This window comes from Monodelphis domestica, chromosome 5 (assembly GCF_027887165.1).
Source record: "Monodelphis domestica isolate mMonDom1 chromosome 5, mMonDom1.pri, whole genome shotgun sequence".
Taxonomy (NCBI): domain Eukaryota; kingdom Metazoa; phylum Chordata; class Mammalia; order Didelphimorphia; family Didelphidae; genus Monodelphis; species Monodelphis domestica.
Genome location: NC_077231.1, coordinates 18,859,579 through 18,873,507, shown reverse-complemented (window position 1 = coordinate 18,873,507; position 13,929 = coordinate 18,859,579). Strand labels below are relative to the sequence as shown.

General features: G+C 34.3%; 1 protein-coding gene across 14 annotated transcripts in view; it reads left to right on the top strand.

The window, feature by feature from the left end:
* USP15 (ubiquitin specific peptidase 15) overlaps positions 1 to 13,929 on the top strand; it is a 166,889-nt gene that overhangs the window by 119,954 nt on the left and 33,006 nt on the right. For 2 of the 14 annotated variants that reach the window (XM_016425599.2, XM_056797691.1), the window contains one exon: positions 13,176 to 13,321. The exons of 11 other annotated variants lie outside the window; for them this stretch is intronic. In XM_016425599.2, the coding sequence (XP_016281085.1) occupies positions 13,176 to 13,321 (146 nt within the window). Of the gene's footprint in view, positions 1 to 13,175; positions 13,322 to 13,929 lie in introns of those variants that run through there. One more of the 14 variants, XM_056797689.1, reaches the window with a different exon arrangement.

Sequence of the window (13,929 nt, the reverse complement as noted above, 5' to 3'; positions counted from 1 at the left end):
TTATTTTATTTTTAGAAACCCTTACCTTCCATCTTGGAATCAATACTGTATATTGGTTCCAAGGCAGAAGAGTGATAAGAGCTAGGCAATGGGGGTTAAGTGACTTGCCCAGGGTTACACAGCCAGGAAGTGTCTGAGGTCAGATTTGAACCTAGGATCTCCCATCTCTAAGACTGTCTCTCAATCCACTGAGCCACCCAGCTGCCCCCAGTGGTGATTTTTTAGAGTCTTTAACAAATCCAGCACGATTCCACAGCTTTCCTGATAATCAGTATCTCCCTTGATGTTCATTTCTTTTTTTCCTTTCAGTCCCTGTGACTATCAATTCTCAACCTTATATCTTTACCCAAACTCTCCCCCAGCCCCTTCCAAGAAATTTTAAAGTTCGGCAAAAGAAATTCACGTTTGCCATGACAAAAAAAAAGTATGTCTTATTTAGCACCTCTGGTCCATCACTGATGTCAGGGTGAAAAGCTTACTTCATTATTTGGTTGGCTAGAGATGTGATTCATCATTGCACTGATCAGTCCTTCATGGATGTTTTTCTTTCCTATGTTAGAGTCATAAATTGTTGATTTGTTCTGCTCGTTTTTCTCTATTATTACTTAATGCAAGTCTTTCCAGATTTCTCTGAATTTATCCCTTTTATCATTTCTTGTGGTATAATAATATTCCATTGCAGTCATATATTATAATTTATTCAGCTGTTCCTTATTTAAGGATGGTATACCCTCTTAGTTTCCAATCTTTTCTACATGAAATGATGTGTATATGTTTGTACATATAAGCCCTTTTTCTTTAACTCTTTGGTGTACATGCCTACCTGTGAAATATCACATGGTCAAAAAGTTATGCACAGTTTAGTCACTGTGGGGGTATTCTTCAAAATTGCTCTCATGTATACCTAGACCAATCCATAGTTATTTGCCTCTCTTTTGTCATTTTCATTAATTGGATGGGTGTTGGATAGAACCTGAGTTGTTTTGATTTGCATTTTTACTTATTATTAGTGATCTGTTGCATTTCATTCTCACAATTTGCCTTTCATCTTTTGAGAACTGCCTGTTCATATCATTTGACCATTTTCTTTTGGGAAATGGGTCTTGCACTTCTGTATTTATAGCAATTTCCTTTGGTTATCAACCATTTTCAGAAAAGTTTTCTGCAGATTTTCCCCCAGATAGCTTTTACTTTTAATGTCAACTACATCAGTTTTGCAAATGCAAAGGTTTTTCAACTTTGTGCAATCAGTAGCTGTTACGATTTTCTTTCTCTCCTTTTGTCAACAACTCTTCCTCTATCTATATTGTGAAAAATATTTCCTTCTCTATTCTTTATTTATAACATGAATTATTATATATGTCATGTGTCTTTTTAAATATTATTTTGGTATAAGGCATGAAATATGTTCATCTAAACCTAATTTCTACCAGAGTGCTTTCTAATTTTCCCAACTTGATTTTGTTATAATTGATATTTTGTCTAGCTCCATGTTACTATGTTTGTTTGCTTCTGGATCTTGTATTTTTCTAATTTTAACTAACACCAAATAGTTTTGATGATTACTACTTTCTAATATAATTTGAGGTCTGTTGTACTGGTAGGAACACTTTTACTTCCCCTTCAACTTGAGATTTTTAATCTTTTGCTTTTGCTTTTTTTTCTACCTCTATAAAATAACCTTCTGATAATTAGATTTTGCATTGCGTATGCAAATTATTTTAGAGAGTGTTGCCATTTTTATTGTTTTGGCATGCCCCAACCATGAGCAAGTTGATCTCTCAAATTATTTATATAAAAAGCATTTTGTAGTTTTGTTCACATAGCTCCTGTGTATTTTGGTAGATAGATCCACAAATAATTTACACATAATTTATTCATGCTAAAATTATTTTAATGACATTTCTTTTTATATTTCCTCTTTGGTTTCTTGGAAATACATAGTAAAGCCAATAGGTGTGAATTTATTTTATTTCCTTCTACTTGCTGAAATTATTTGTTGTTCAGCTAAAAATTTTTTTTGCTCATTTTCTCTGGTTCTTTAAACTATGTATCATTTACAAAAAGCGATAATTTTGTTTGCTCTTTATTACATTTACTCCCTTAATTTTCACATACCATATCCATTACTAGCTTTTCTAGAACTGTATTAAATAATGGTGATGATAATGGCCATCCTTGCTTTACTGTCTTCTTTGGACAAATCTCTAGCATATCTCCACTACAGATAATACTAACTCTGGGTTTTAGACAGATACTGTTTATGGTTTTTGTTGCAGTGGAATTTATTGTACTTTGATTGTTTGGTATAACTCACTTTTTTAATCCATCTAGCCTTGGTGTTTTTTCTTGAAAGTTCATTTATAGTTTTTTCCATTTAATTTTTCTGATAGTGAATTGTCTAATTCATTTCTTGTCCTCTTAATCTAGGCATGTTCTATTTTTGTAAATATTAATCCATTTTATCAGTTTTGCTGGAATATAATTGGCTAAAGTTTTATCAGTTTAATGGATTTTTTGCTTTATTGGTGATCTTGAATTTCGTTATGAGAACTTCTACTTTGGTATATTTAGTTGTTGTTTTTTGATGTGTTGATTTTCTTTTCTAGTTCCATTTGATGATGGATTGCTCCTTTTTAATTTAAAAAGATGAAGAATTTAGAAAAATAAATTTTCCCCTACGCTACCAAAAGTTTTCATGTATCAGTTTCTTGAATGAAAATGTTTTTATATGATTTGATCTTTCACTAATTCTTTAGTATTAATTTATTTAGTCTCCACTTAAGTTTTAATCCTTTCTTCAGTTGTTCTTTATTGATTATAATTATTACATTGTGGTCAGTAAATAATATATTTGATTTCTCCATTTCTCTGCATTTTTTAATGAATTTTTGCCACCTATGAATGTTTTGAGTGCCATGCACAAAATAAATATAAATATAATCTTTTCTTTTCCCATTCATTACTTTCCAGAGAACTGACACCTAACTTCAAAAATTCTATTCAGGTTCTTGACTTCTTGTATATCTTTATGTTAGATTTGTATAGATATGAAAGGGACATTCTGAGAACACCAACTGTTGGTTTACTATTTTTCCCTATAGTTTGGTGTACTTTCCTTTTAATTACTTATGCTGTTCCTTGTGTATCTCTGTGTGCTGCATACTAGTACACACACAGTATTTTTTTCTCTCTCTAATGTAGTTTCCCTGCCTAACTCTTTTCATGCTTGATTTTACTGATGCCTTACCTGATATCATCATTATCTTTTTTTTTGAGACATAATCATTTTTTCTCCAACTCTTTATTTTAATTTTGTGTGAATCTTTGTTTCAAATGTGTTTTCTTACAAGGCAGATGGTAGGTGGCACAATATCTAGAATTGAACTTGTATTTAAGACAATCTGAATTCAAACCATCCCTCAAACATGTACTCGCTGTCTATCCCTAGACAAGCCCCTTAATCTTTCTCAGTTTCATTTTCCTCATTTATAAAACTAGGATAAAAATATCACTGACTTCATAGGGTTGTTTTGAGAATCAAATGAGACTATATATGTTAAATGCTTCATAAATCTTAAAGTGCCATATAAATTTTACCTATTGTTAATACCTATTATTGTAAATGACATTGTTTTTATTCACTTTATCCATTGTTATCTTCCATTTTCTGGATGAGTTTATGCTGTTCATGTTCATGATTGTGTTTGTTAATTTTTGTATTTTGCTCTATCATAGCCTTGTTTACTTTCGTCCTTCTTTTTCCTCTTTTCTTTTACAAAGAAAAAACTAGTAAAAGCAAATGTGAGCAACACTAATAATCTGTTTTTTAAGTGATCTATTCTCTAATGCTACCCTTCCTCTCATGACTTCAAATCACAGGTTCTTATACTTTTTTCCCTTTTAATTTCCTCTTTTTAATTTACTCAATTAAATCAAAGTTTACGGTTTTTTGATTCTGCCAATTCTGTCCTCTCCTCTTTCCTTTTTCCTGCATGTTTATTACTTTAACATATTTCCTTATCACAGTCTTTGTGAATTTGTGTACTTTTTTCAACTGTACATTGTCCAGTTCAGAAAAAAATATAGTTGTGTTGTCCAGCTTACATATCTCCTAAATTTGTGTATTCTGTTTGTGTGCTCCAATTATGAGAAATGGTTAATCTTCTCCCCTTCTTACTCATATCTTCCCTAATTTATTCTTTTTTTTTCCCTCTCTTATGGTCATCCAAAGAGAACAAAACCTACCCTCAGGGTGTATCTTTTTTAATTCCCTCTCTGACGGGTTATGAAGGGGCATTTTTATTTTCTCCTCTCCTTCTGTTAGAATGTAAGCAAATAATCAACATTTGGTCCCTCTTGGTTCTTCAAATGTATTTACCTTTCTAGGTTTCTCTTGACCTTTGAGTTTGTATTTCTTGTTTTTTATTCAACTATGATCTTTTCATTGAGAATACTTGAAAATCGTCTGTCTTTTAAAGGTACCTTTTTTTTTTCCTCCTATGTATCTATACAGTTTTACCAGGTAAGTCTTTTCTTTCCTTTGACTTTTTGCCTTTTGAAGTATTGCATTCCAAGATTTCTTCTTCTTTTTTCAATTAATAGTTTCAACATAGTCTTATAGATCATGATTGTGGTTTCTTGTTGTTGTTTTTTTTAACTCTGGCTGCTTATATTATTTGTTCTTTGCCTTAGAAACTCACCCTCTGGTTCTAATAAACCTGGTTGAATTTTTTCTTTTGTTTTCTTAAAATATATCCAGATTTTTTTCATGGTTTCCAAGGAAACTTAAATTCACTAAGTAAATCTCAAACTTTTCCAAGAGTTCTTATCTGCTGAAATCACTGAGTTCTTTTTCTTTTGGGGTGGGGGTGGTCATTACTTAGGTAGGATATTCTAACTTGGAATAAATAATGGAGACTTATAGCCCTCTGTGACCTTTCACATCTTCATCTTGGCCAGAAACACTCTTTTACCTGTGCATTACAGTCAAAATATTCTCTTTAGCAAGTGACAGGGGAGACTTGACATTCGTAGTCCAACACTTAAGTGTCTGCTATGATATATGAAGAAGCAGAAATGGTATTTTAAGGTTCAAAAAAGTAGTAGAATCAGATCTCATATACAAGGAGCTCTATCCTCGAGGAAACTAGGGTTTTGAGGTACTCAACAAACAAGATTTCAAGACATCTCAAAGAAGGTCAAAAAATGCAATATCTTAGCATTATTCCCCCCCAAAAAAAGGTGACTGAGAAGACATAATCAACTTATATGCATGTTTTCTCATCTCTTACTCTTTATGAAAATGATTTTTAAAAAGAGAAAAGAAACAGGATGGGTTTTATCTAATTTTCTTCAAAAAACCACATTTTCATAGTAATATAATTAACTGACAAGTATAGAGAACACAAGAAACTACATTGTTATCAAAAAATATATTTGAATCCATAGACTAAATCACAGTTTTAAAGATTGCCATCAATGAGGTGTCATACATGCATTATACTTAAGACGATGCAAGATTCCTGGAGAAATGCAGCCATAACTTCATTTTTTGATGCTTTGATTATCAAATTTAAATAAGGCATACAAGGAGATATACAGGAGGCTGTTCAACAGTATTTTTCAGTGTTATATATGATATTCAGAGAAAAGGTATTCTCGTATGGGGGAAATATGTTATTCTTAATAACAAAATATTCTTAAAATCTTTTTGTTAAAATATTTTCCATAATGTAATGATAATTCATCATTTCCAAGAATTAATTGATGAATGATGAAAATGTTTCTGCTTCTGGTCAAAGGGATTTATTGAACTATAGGTACCAAATTAGGGATACATTTTCAGACACAGTGTTTTGATTTGACTGTTCTTATGATAAAGGAAGAATATAGGGGTACAAGGCAATTGGGAAATGATAATATGAAAAAATCATCAATAAAACATTTTTAAAAGGCTAGGGAAAGAATGTTTCATATTTCCCAGGTTACAGATGGGTAACCCTAATTAGGACTGCCCATGTAAGTCTGTCAGTAATTGTGTCCTGAAGGAAGTGGTACAAATGACAATAAGCTGGAGCAAGAGTGACCTTTAAGAAGAGAAACCTAGGGAGAATTGGGGAAACTGCAGAGCACTTTCAGTGAATCCATGTTTATTAACATTCATGCCCATCTCTATAATAATTTTATTGCTCTTCATGGGATCATAGATTAATTAGAAAAATCAAAGTTCTGCATCTGGCCCTCTGTGCCATGCAGCAATATATGGTGCATGTAAATAAGACCACACATTATCAATGATGATTTGAGTGTGAAAACTGGCATTTTAAAAAAAACTTAAAATTTTATCTGATCAGAAAGCAAGTTGTATTGTCATACTTTCCCTTCAAGGTAATATCCTAAATTACTTTTCCTTTCCCCTACCATACTCTTAGAGAAAGGTGTTGGCATTCATTGCCTCTTCTTCTTCATACTCCATTTTCTTGTGAATCTTTTTTAATGTGGACTATGACTCGAGCATACCATCAAAACTGCTCTTTCCAAGTTTATGTCAGAATGTAAAGTCCTTGACGGTAGGACGTGCCTCACTATTTTATTTATATCTTCTGAGCCACACATAGCACCTGCAATGTATGTAGTAGGATTGTGTCTTTTTTCCTATTCCTCTTTTTCTTTGGCCTCTGCAACATCTGACACCTTCTCTTCCTCGATATTCTTTCCTCAAGTCTTTTCAACATTGCACTTTTGTGTCTCATGTGATATTTGCTAGGTCATCATTCATAGCTGACCCCTTTTGTATAGGTACACCATCATGAACTCTTCTGTGAGCTCTCTTTTCTCTGTATTTCCTCTCCATAATATCATCAGTTCACATGGTTTCAATTATCTTTTCAACACAGATCACTCTCAAATCTCTATGTAATCTGCCTCAGTAGTCAGAGGTTTGTAGGTCCACATTCATTAGACAGAGATCAGAACCCCTTCGAAGCCATGGATTAAGCCAGAATTATCTCACTGTCAACATTCTCCCCATCAACCTGTGGTTTGTGCAGAAAGAATGGACATAAGCTTAGGATACACTGTTAGGAAGGAACATAAGTGAGACTATCTGTTGCCCAGGCAGCTCCTAAGAACTCCAACACCCTCAGGCTGCTCAAGCACCCCCGTGCTCTCACACTGCTGCTGCCAGAGTGCCAGGCCTCCACTGGTCTCCCCTCAGGCTGTCTCTCTCCACACCAGTGCCACTCTTGACTCCTGGCACGAAGTCTCCCCAGAATCCAGAGTTGGCTCTCTTCTCTGCTGCCAGAGTTCTTGCTTGAAGCGACTCCCTGCTCTGGATGCTACTATTCTGTGTCTGTCTTTCTGTTCCCTACTTCAAACTGCTCAACTCACTAGTTCCTTCCTACTAGAGAGCAAATCCATCTAGTGTGAGCACAGCATTCCCCATCCCCCATGTCCCCTGCTGCCCTTTGATCCAAGCACAGGAATCACATCTCACAGAATTATCCTGTGCCCATAGCACCTCAGGCTACTCTGAATGGACCTGGGACTTATAGGCTTAGCTTTTTAAATGTTATCAGGAATTATGGCCAATCTTTTCCCAGCTAGTGGTCAGTGACCCTTCTAAATCATAAGGAATAAAATTTCCAGGGGGAATGCCATCATAGCTTTATAAGTGGGGAGCAGGGTATGTGGGGTCTTTTTGTCTTTATTTTTGCTTCATGTTGAGGTAGAGCTCCACACACTTTCTAGACAAAGTTGTCAGCTGGTCTGACTGCTTCTTTCTTTGGGGTATTGGGTTTGAGTTTGCTATTCTAGGTTTTCAGGGATAACTTGGGTTGGACACTTGTAAACCTTCATTGCTTTCCAGGTGACCTGATCTGTGGCAAAGTCTGAATACTGTACCTTTGGTCCTGAGTTCAGCAAATTCCCAACTTGGCTTTGGGTCTGAATGACCTGCTGCTGGACCCAGCCACTCACTCTCTATTAGCCACCTAGGAAGCTTTGCTGGATCAGAGTAAGAGAGCTGTAGGTTTCTCTGAGGTCTAGGATTCTTGCCCTACATATTCCTCTGCAGGCTTCATTCTGAGCTAAGAAGGCAAGAACTGAGATCACTCTCTGTTCTTGGGATCTGAACCACACCAGCCCTGCTTTCTTCTGAGCTCCCTCCTTCTCCATGCATTCCCTAGGGGCCCACTCCCTGCCCTAGAATGCCACCCCTAACACCAGTCTCCTCAATCTGCCATGGATCTGTGACTTGGAACTGATTCATATGTAACAAAACTGCCAGTTGTCTCCTCTTACCATAGTGGTTCCCTGGTATGGGTTTGAGACTGCCTTTTGCCCTGGTTCATGTTCTCTCTTCTGGAGTGTTCCAGATACTGTTCTCCTAGTCTGGCCCTGATCCCCAGCATTGGTTCAATGTAGAACATTTTCTAAATCTGTTTTTAGAGGGGAGAGAGTTCATTGGACTCCTCCCTGTTATTCTTCTATCTTAACTCTGCCTCTTACCAGCTCTATGCCATATTGTTCCTCCAAATTGTTAGTTTTTTTTATGGTTAGTTTTCATTTTAAACATTAATGGTCCTGTTATCTAATCATTGTGTGTATTTTCTATAACAATGCAAATTGTAGCCCATTCATACCTGTTCATCCTGTATCACTCTTCTCCATATATTCTATCAATTTACTCCATGGAGTACATCAAGCTTGATGGGAGCCCTATCAAGTTTTTTTGTGTTTTGGGTTGTTTTTTTTTTATCGTGAGAAAAATATTAGTAGCGGTTCATTGAATATCCATTAATTATTCTATTTAACCAATATTTCGGTTTCACTAATACATTTCTTGAACGCATCCTTCACTATGATTCTCCTTTGTAATTACTTATTATGTATTGTAGCTTATGCCTACCATGATCCTATTTATTCTCACCAGATAATTCACTTTAATTTCTTCAGAGACTGTAGTGAGTGTTCCATATCTTCCAGCCATATACCATCACCAAAAGAATAATTTTAAATTCTTTCTTTGTTTCGTTGGAACATTTGGGATTGTGTTTTTTTTAATTCCTGCAAACAATCCAATTTTATGTTGGACTTAAAACAGAAAAGGTAACATAAGGAACAGCAATATTTTGAAGAGAAACAAGAGCCTTTCTCTGAACTGGGATACCAGATACAGAGAATCAGGAGGCTGCTATTTTATAATAACCCCCAAACACACTGTTTAGAATTCATAATATGATAAATATAATTGTAATGAATGTTGTTAGAATTTCTTATATGAAAATGTTAAAGTAAGTCTTAAATATCCTACTTGCAAGAAAAGAAATTCTGTAATATGTGGCACTAAGCACCAGATACGAAATTGTTATCTTTGAACAGAGAAGATGTATATGTGGTTTCTTGCCTTTAAAAGATTCACATTTTTATCTTCTATGTTCACATAACTACTAATTAAGTGAATGTCAGGCATCAATATCCAGATAATTATTGCACTGTGTTAATATCTTGATTAACTAGAATGTTAAAGATGAAAATTATGCCTCTTCACTTGATCACTAAAGTTCATGCAGTTCCTCAGTATGATCATCCCGGATATTCTTTTCAATCTGTCAACATTTTTTAAGCACCTGCTTTGTGCAAAGTAAAACTTTGCTGAGTTCTAGGGAGGCCAAGGTTTTTTAAATGTCTTAGGAAGAAGGAGAAATCCAAGCAAAGTGAACTGAGATTATTTCTAAAGGAGAAAAGAGCATTCATCTAAGGAGAATCACGAAAAGACACCTCCTGGTATGAACCTGGAAGAAACCATCTGAAGGCAGAGATAAGGAGAGATCACGTTCCAGGCCTGCAGAATTATCTATGAAAATTCACAGAGTCCAGAAATAGGATATCAAGTTTAGAGAAGTTGTCCAACTCAGGTGACATGACTAGGGTAATACAAAATAAGACTAGAAGGGAAGGTTGAAACCTGATTGTAGAGATCCTTGTTATGAATTTTCATTCTACGTACAAAATTATATGGAAATAGGAGATTAATAGGCTAGTTATCGACTTTTTTATATGTCTAAGGGGCAGAATAGGATACTGATATAAGATTTGACAGTTCCTCTCAAAGATCAGTTATAGGTAAAATGAGATGTTACCTAGTTAATCCAGTTTTTGCCAAAAGTGATTTTTCAACTATTTTTTTAAATTATAAAAATCAGCAAGTTCCAAGTTAATTCACCTTATTCTCTGTGAGCAGGAATCATTTTCTAAATATACCTTCTTGCTCCATGTAATAAACTTCTGTATCATTTCCCTGTTTGTTTGCAACAGGCATGCAACAAAATATTTCTGTAGTCCTGCATACCTATGAAAATTCATAAATGCAGAAGAAACATGTCAAGTTCAGGGAACAGCTTGTTGTCCAATTTCACTTGAACATAATGCTTAAATTAATAAGGATATATCTCATTTTCATGGTGGTATTATGAAACAGGATAGGTAATATACTCAAAGATAAGGTTAAGTGATTCTGTTTAAAGAAAGTTTTGAAGTTTATGGAGGTCTTACATCATTAGCTAAATGCTAGGTTTCCACTGAAATTTGAATACTTTTTCTTGGTGGGGGGAGGAACCAGGGTACTGAATTTTACAAATATGTAAACTTCATGAGATGTTTTCATAGTAATACCCAGGTACTGTCTTCAAGAATTGTTTGTAAATCTTCTTAGTTTAATTTCCCAGTGATGCCTTACTGCCTGCACAACTAAAAAGTAAACTGTCAGGTCACATAATTCTTATCATTGGGACAAGGGGGCATTTGGGAATTCTTCAGGGTTATTAAATGCTTTGACAATCTTTTTTTGCATGTACTATTCTTATGCCAGTTTCTGTGAGAATAAAGCTAACGTCAATTTTTAAAAATCAAATTAAGTTTAGTAGGTGCCTCCTATGTGCATGGCTCTATACTAATACAGGGGATATAAAGCCAAAATGAAAAATTTCCTGCCCTCAAGAAGTTTATTATTCTATTGGGGGTGGCAGGATGTATACAAGTACAGTACAAGAAAAGTTGGAGAGATAAATATTAATACAAGGCTAAAATTAGAAAAAAAATCACAAAGGTGAAGATATCATTATGAACCTTGAAGTGTGTAGAATTGAGAGAAATGGAGAAGTAGGCTAGAGGGCAGAGAATAAAGGACCTAAGTGAAGGTGATTGTGAGAGACTTAAAACTCAATAAGACTTGGTATCCTGTTGGATATAAGACGAGGATTGCTCCAAAGTTTTGAGCCTGAGTGAATGGGGAAGTAGTAGTTCCCTCAGTAGAAATAGTAATTTGGTGGACAAGTTCTTGGGGGAAGATAATGATTCCTTTAAGGTATGTCAAGCATAAAATTCCCTCACATTGGATCATTTAAGAAAAAATAAGTAGGCATAAACTAATAGGCAGGGCTGGATATTGAGATTTAGAAATCACTGTATGAAAATGATACTTGAACCCAAGAGTACTGACAAGATTTCCAATTGGAGGGCATATAGAAAAAAGACAAGAGAAATCTCAAAGCCCAAACTTATATGTAATACTCTGTAAGAAGAGAGGAGACACTGCGAGGCATTCATATAAGTAGCAATAGCATGATGAGTGTTCAGGGCCACAGGAAAAGGGAAAATAGAATATAGCAAAAAGGGCTGGTCAACAGTATACCAGAGGCTTCAGAGAAGGGGTCTAGGGTTATGGGGAATGAGGGAAGGGGGTGGGATTCAACACACACATGATTTATAATTGAAAAACCATTAGGAGGCCACACTAACCTAGAAGTAGAACTGGACCATTTTAGTGCTTTAATACAAGTATAGGGTTGTATAACATATTTCAGAAAACTATTCATATGTAATTGACTAGATGTTGTTGAAAAAATTAAAAAAGAGTTGCTATGTCAGGATCCAGTAGTTAGTGTTGAATAATAGCCTTCGGGCTGATGTTTTACTATTAATTAGAATCATTTTTACTTTTTAGACTAACAGGTCATTATTTTGCATCCCAAGTCACTCCATCATTATATTTGTCATTTCCGAACTTGGGTCTCAATATAAAATCATCCTTCTTTGATTTAGTGTTAAAACTGGCAGTGATCTTCATGGTGAACTTGTAATTACCCAACCCAGCCCATCCTTTAAGATGAGATTTTTTTTTAATCACACTGAAAAGTTTTACTAATGTGAAAAACTCCCCTGCAACTACTCTCAATATATTAGCAAAGCCATAAATGGTGAAATATATCAGAGAACAAAATTAGATAAATTATATCATTATGATTTAGGGTTTCAAAATTATCTTTTTAAATGACTTGATTTTTAAGTTCATGGCTATACTGATAGAGACTAGCAAAATCTTATAGGCTGATCATCAAAGTCATGTATTTAAAACTTTATCAATTATATAATTCATTATCTTAAGTACAGTACTTTCAGCCTTAACATGGTAAGTTATAGAAAATCATAGTAAAAAGTAAAATAAAAGAGGGTTAGTATCCACTTATATTTTACTTTTCTTTTGATGGGAAGGGGAGAGAGGTATAAGACAAAAGTGCTACAAATGACTACACTCCAAAATTTGAGGAATTCTTTGAATTTTAATAAGATTTTCCCTTTTCTTAAAAAATACTAATTTTAGAGAAAAGAAAAAAATCATGGCACAGATCTTATGAAGCAAAGACATAAGGGTTAGGTTCATAATTCTTTATTTTAAATTTTTACTTTACAATTTCATTTTGTTCCCTCCCCTATTTCATTATGGAACTAATGCAGTACCTTGAAATTACAGAATGCCAACTTTTCAAACTCTTGTTGCCATGACACATTGAAAGACACAGTTGATGGAAATGATACTGAGGAGTCAAATCTCACGTTTCTTCTTCCCTCCACCCCCCTTCAAGCCAGGGGAAAATTTTTTTTTGGCTTTTAATTATAAAATTGTTGGGTTTCATATGATCAAAGCAAAACAAAGTGACTATCTTTATTTTAGATCAGGTTTCCATTTTGATCATCTGCCAATCAGATGACTTCTCCCCCCTCCCCCAAGGATTGTGAGATGAGAGTATTTCATTTTGATCAGTTTCAGTTACGCAGCTCATTCAAAAACTTTAGGTAATCAAAAATTAAGTTTGTTTTCTTTCCTGTTCTAGTTACCGGTTTACTAAAATAGTGAGCATACATGATCACTTGAGAATTGGGCTTCTGGAGCACCTGAACAGAGAGGGAGTGGTTCATATTCAGCATTACAAAAGACAACTTTCTCTTTTTGAAGGGGATTACTTTGACTATTTTCCAGGTACTGGGGAAATTCCAGATTCATTACAAATTATTGGGATGGCTATTAATTACTCTTCCTGAAATATGATGGGGTTAAAGATTTGAGTTTTGCTAATATAGTAGAACTTTATTGAATCCATAAATTAAAATGGGTATAGATGTTTGTGGGAGAATTGTAAATCAGAGACCAGAGCATTGTAAATCTAGTCTTGCAAATCAGAATATATTTCGTGAAAGAAATGCACAGTTTACATAAAAATATTTGTGTATGTATGTATATTTAAGGAAAAATTTCATTCACAATGTTTTACACTCTTCATATGTAATTATATAATAAAAATATACATCTCCTTTATATTAAAGTATTCAGATATTAGATCAAGGTAGGAAATTTGATGTAGAAAATGTCCCAAAGAGGAATTAACCTTTAACCAGTGGCTTAATTGTATATATTTAGTCTCTTTAAAATGCTTTGCCTCTTCTCCTTATGTTCAACTACTTAACAGAAGAGTCATTCATTGGTAACGTTTATTTCCTTAGAAAATCTTTCAATTAGGAATTGAAATACATGGTTTTTTTCCCAGGTTGGTGGTCCCAAGGAACATTCACATCATTTTCTTAAAAAAC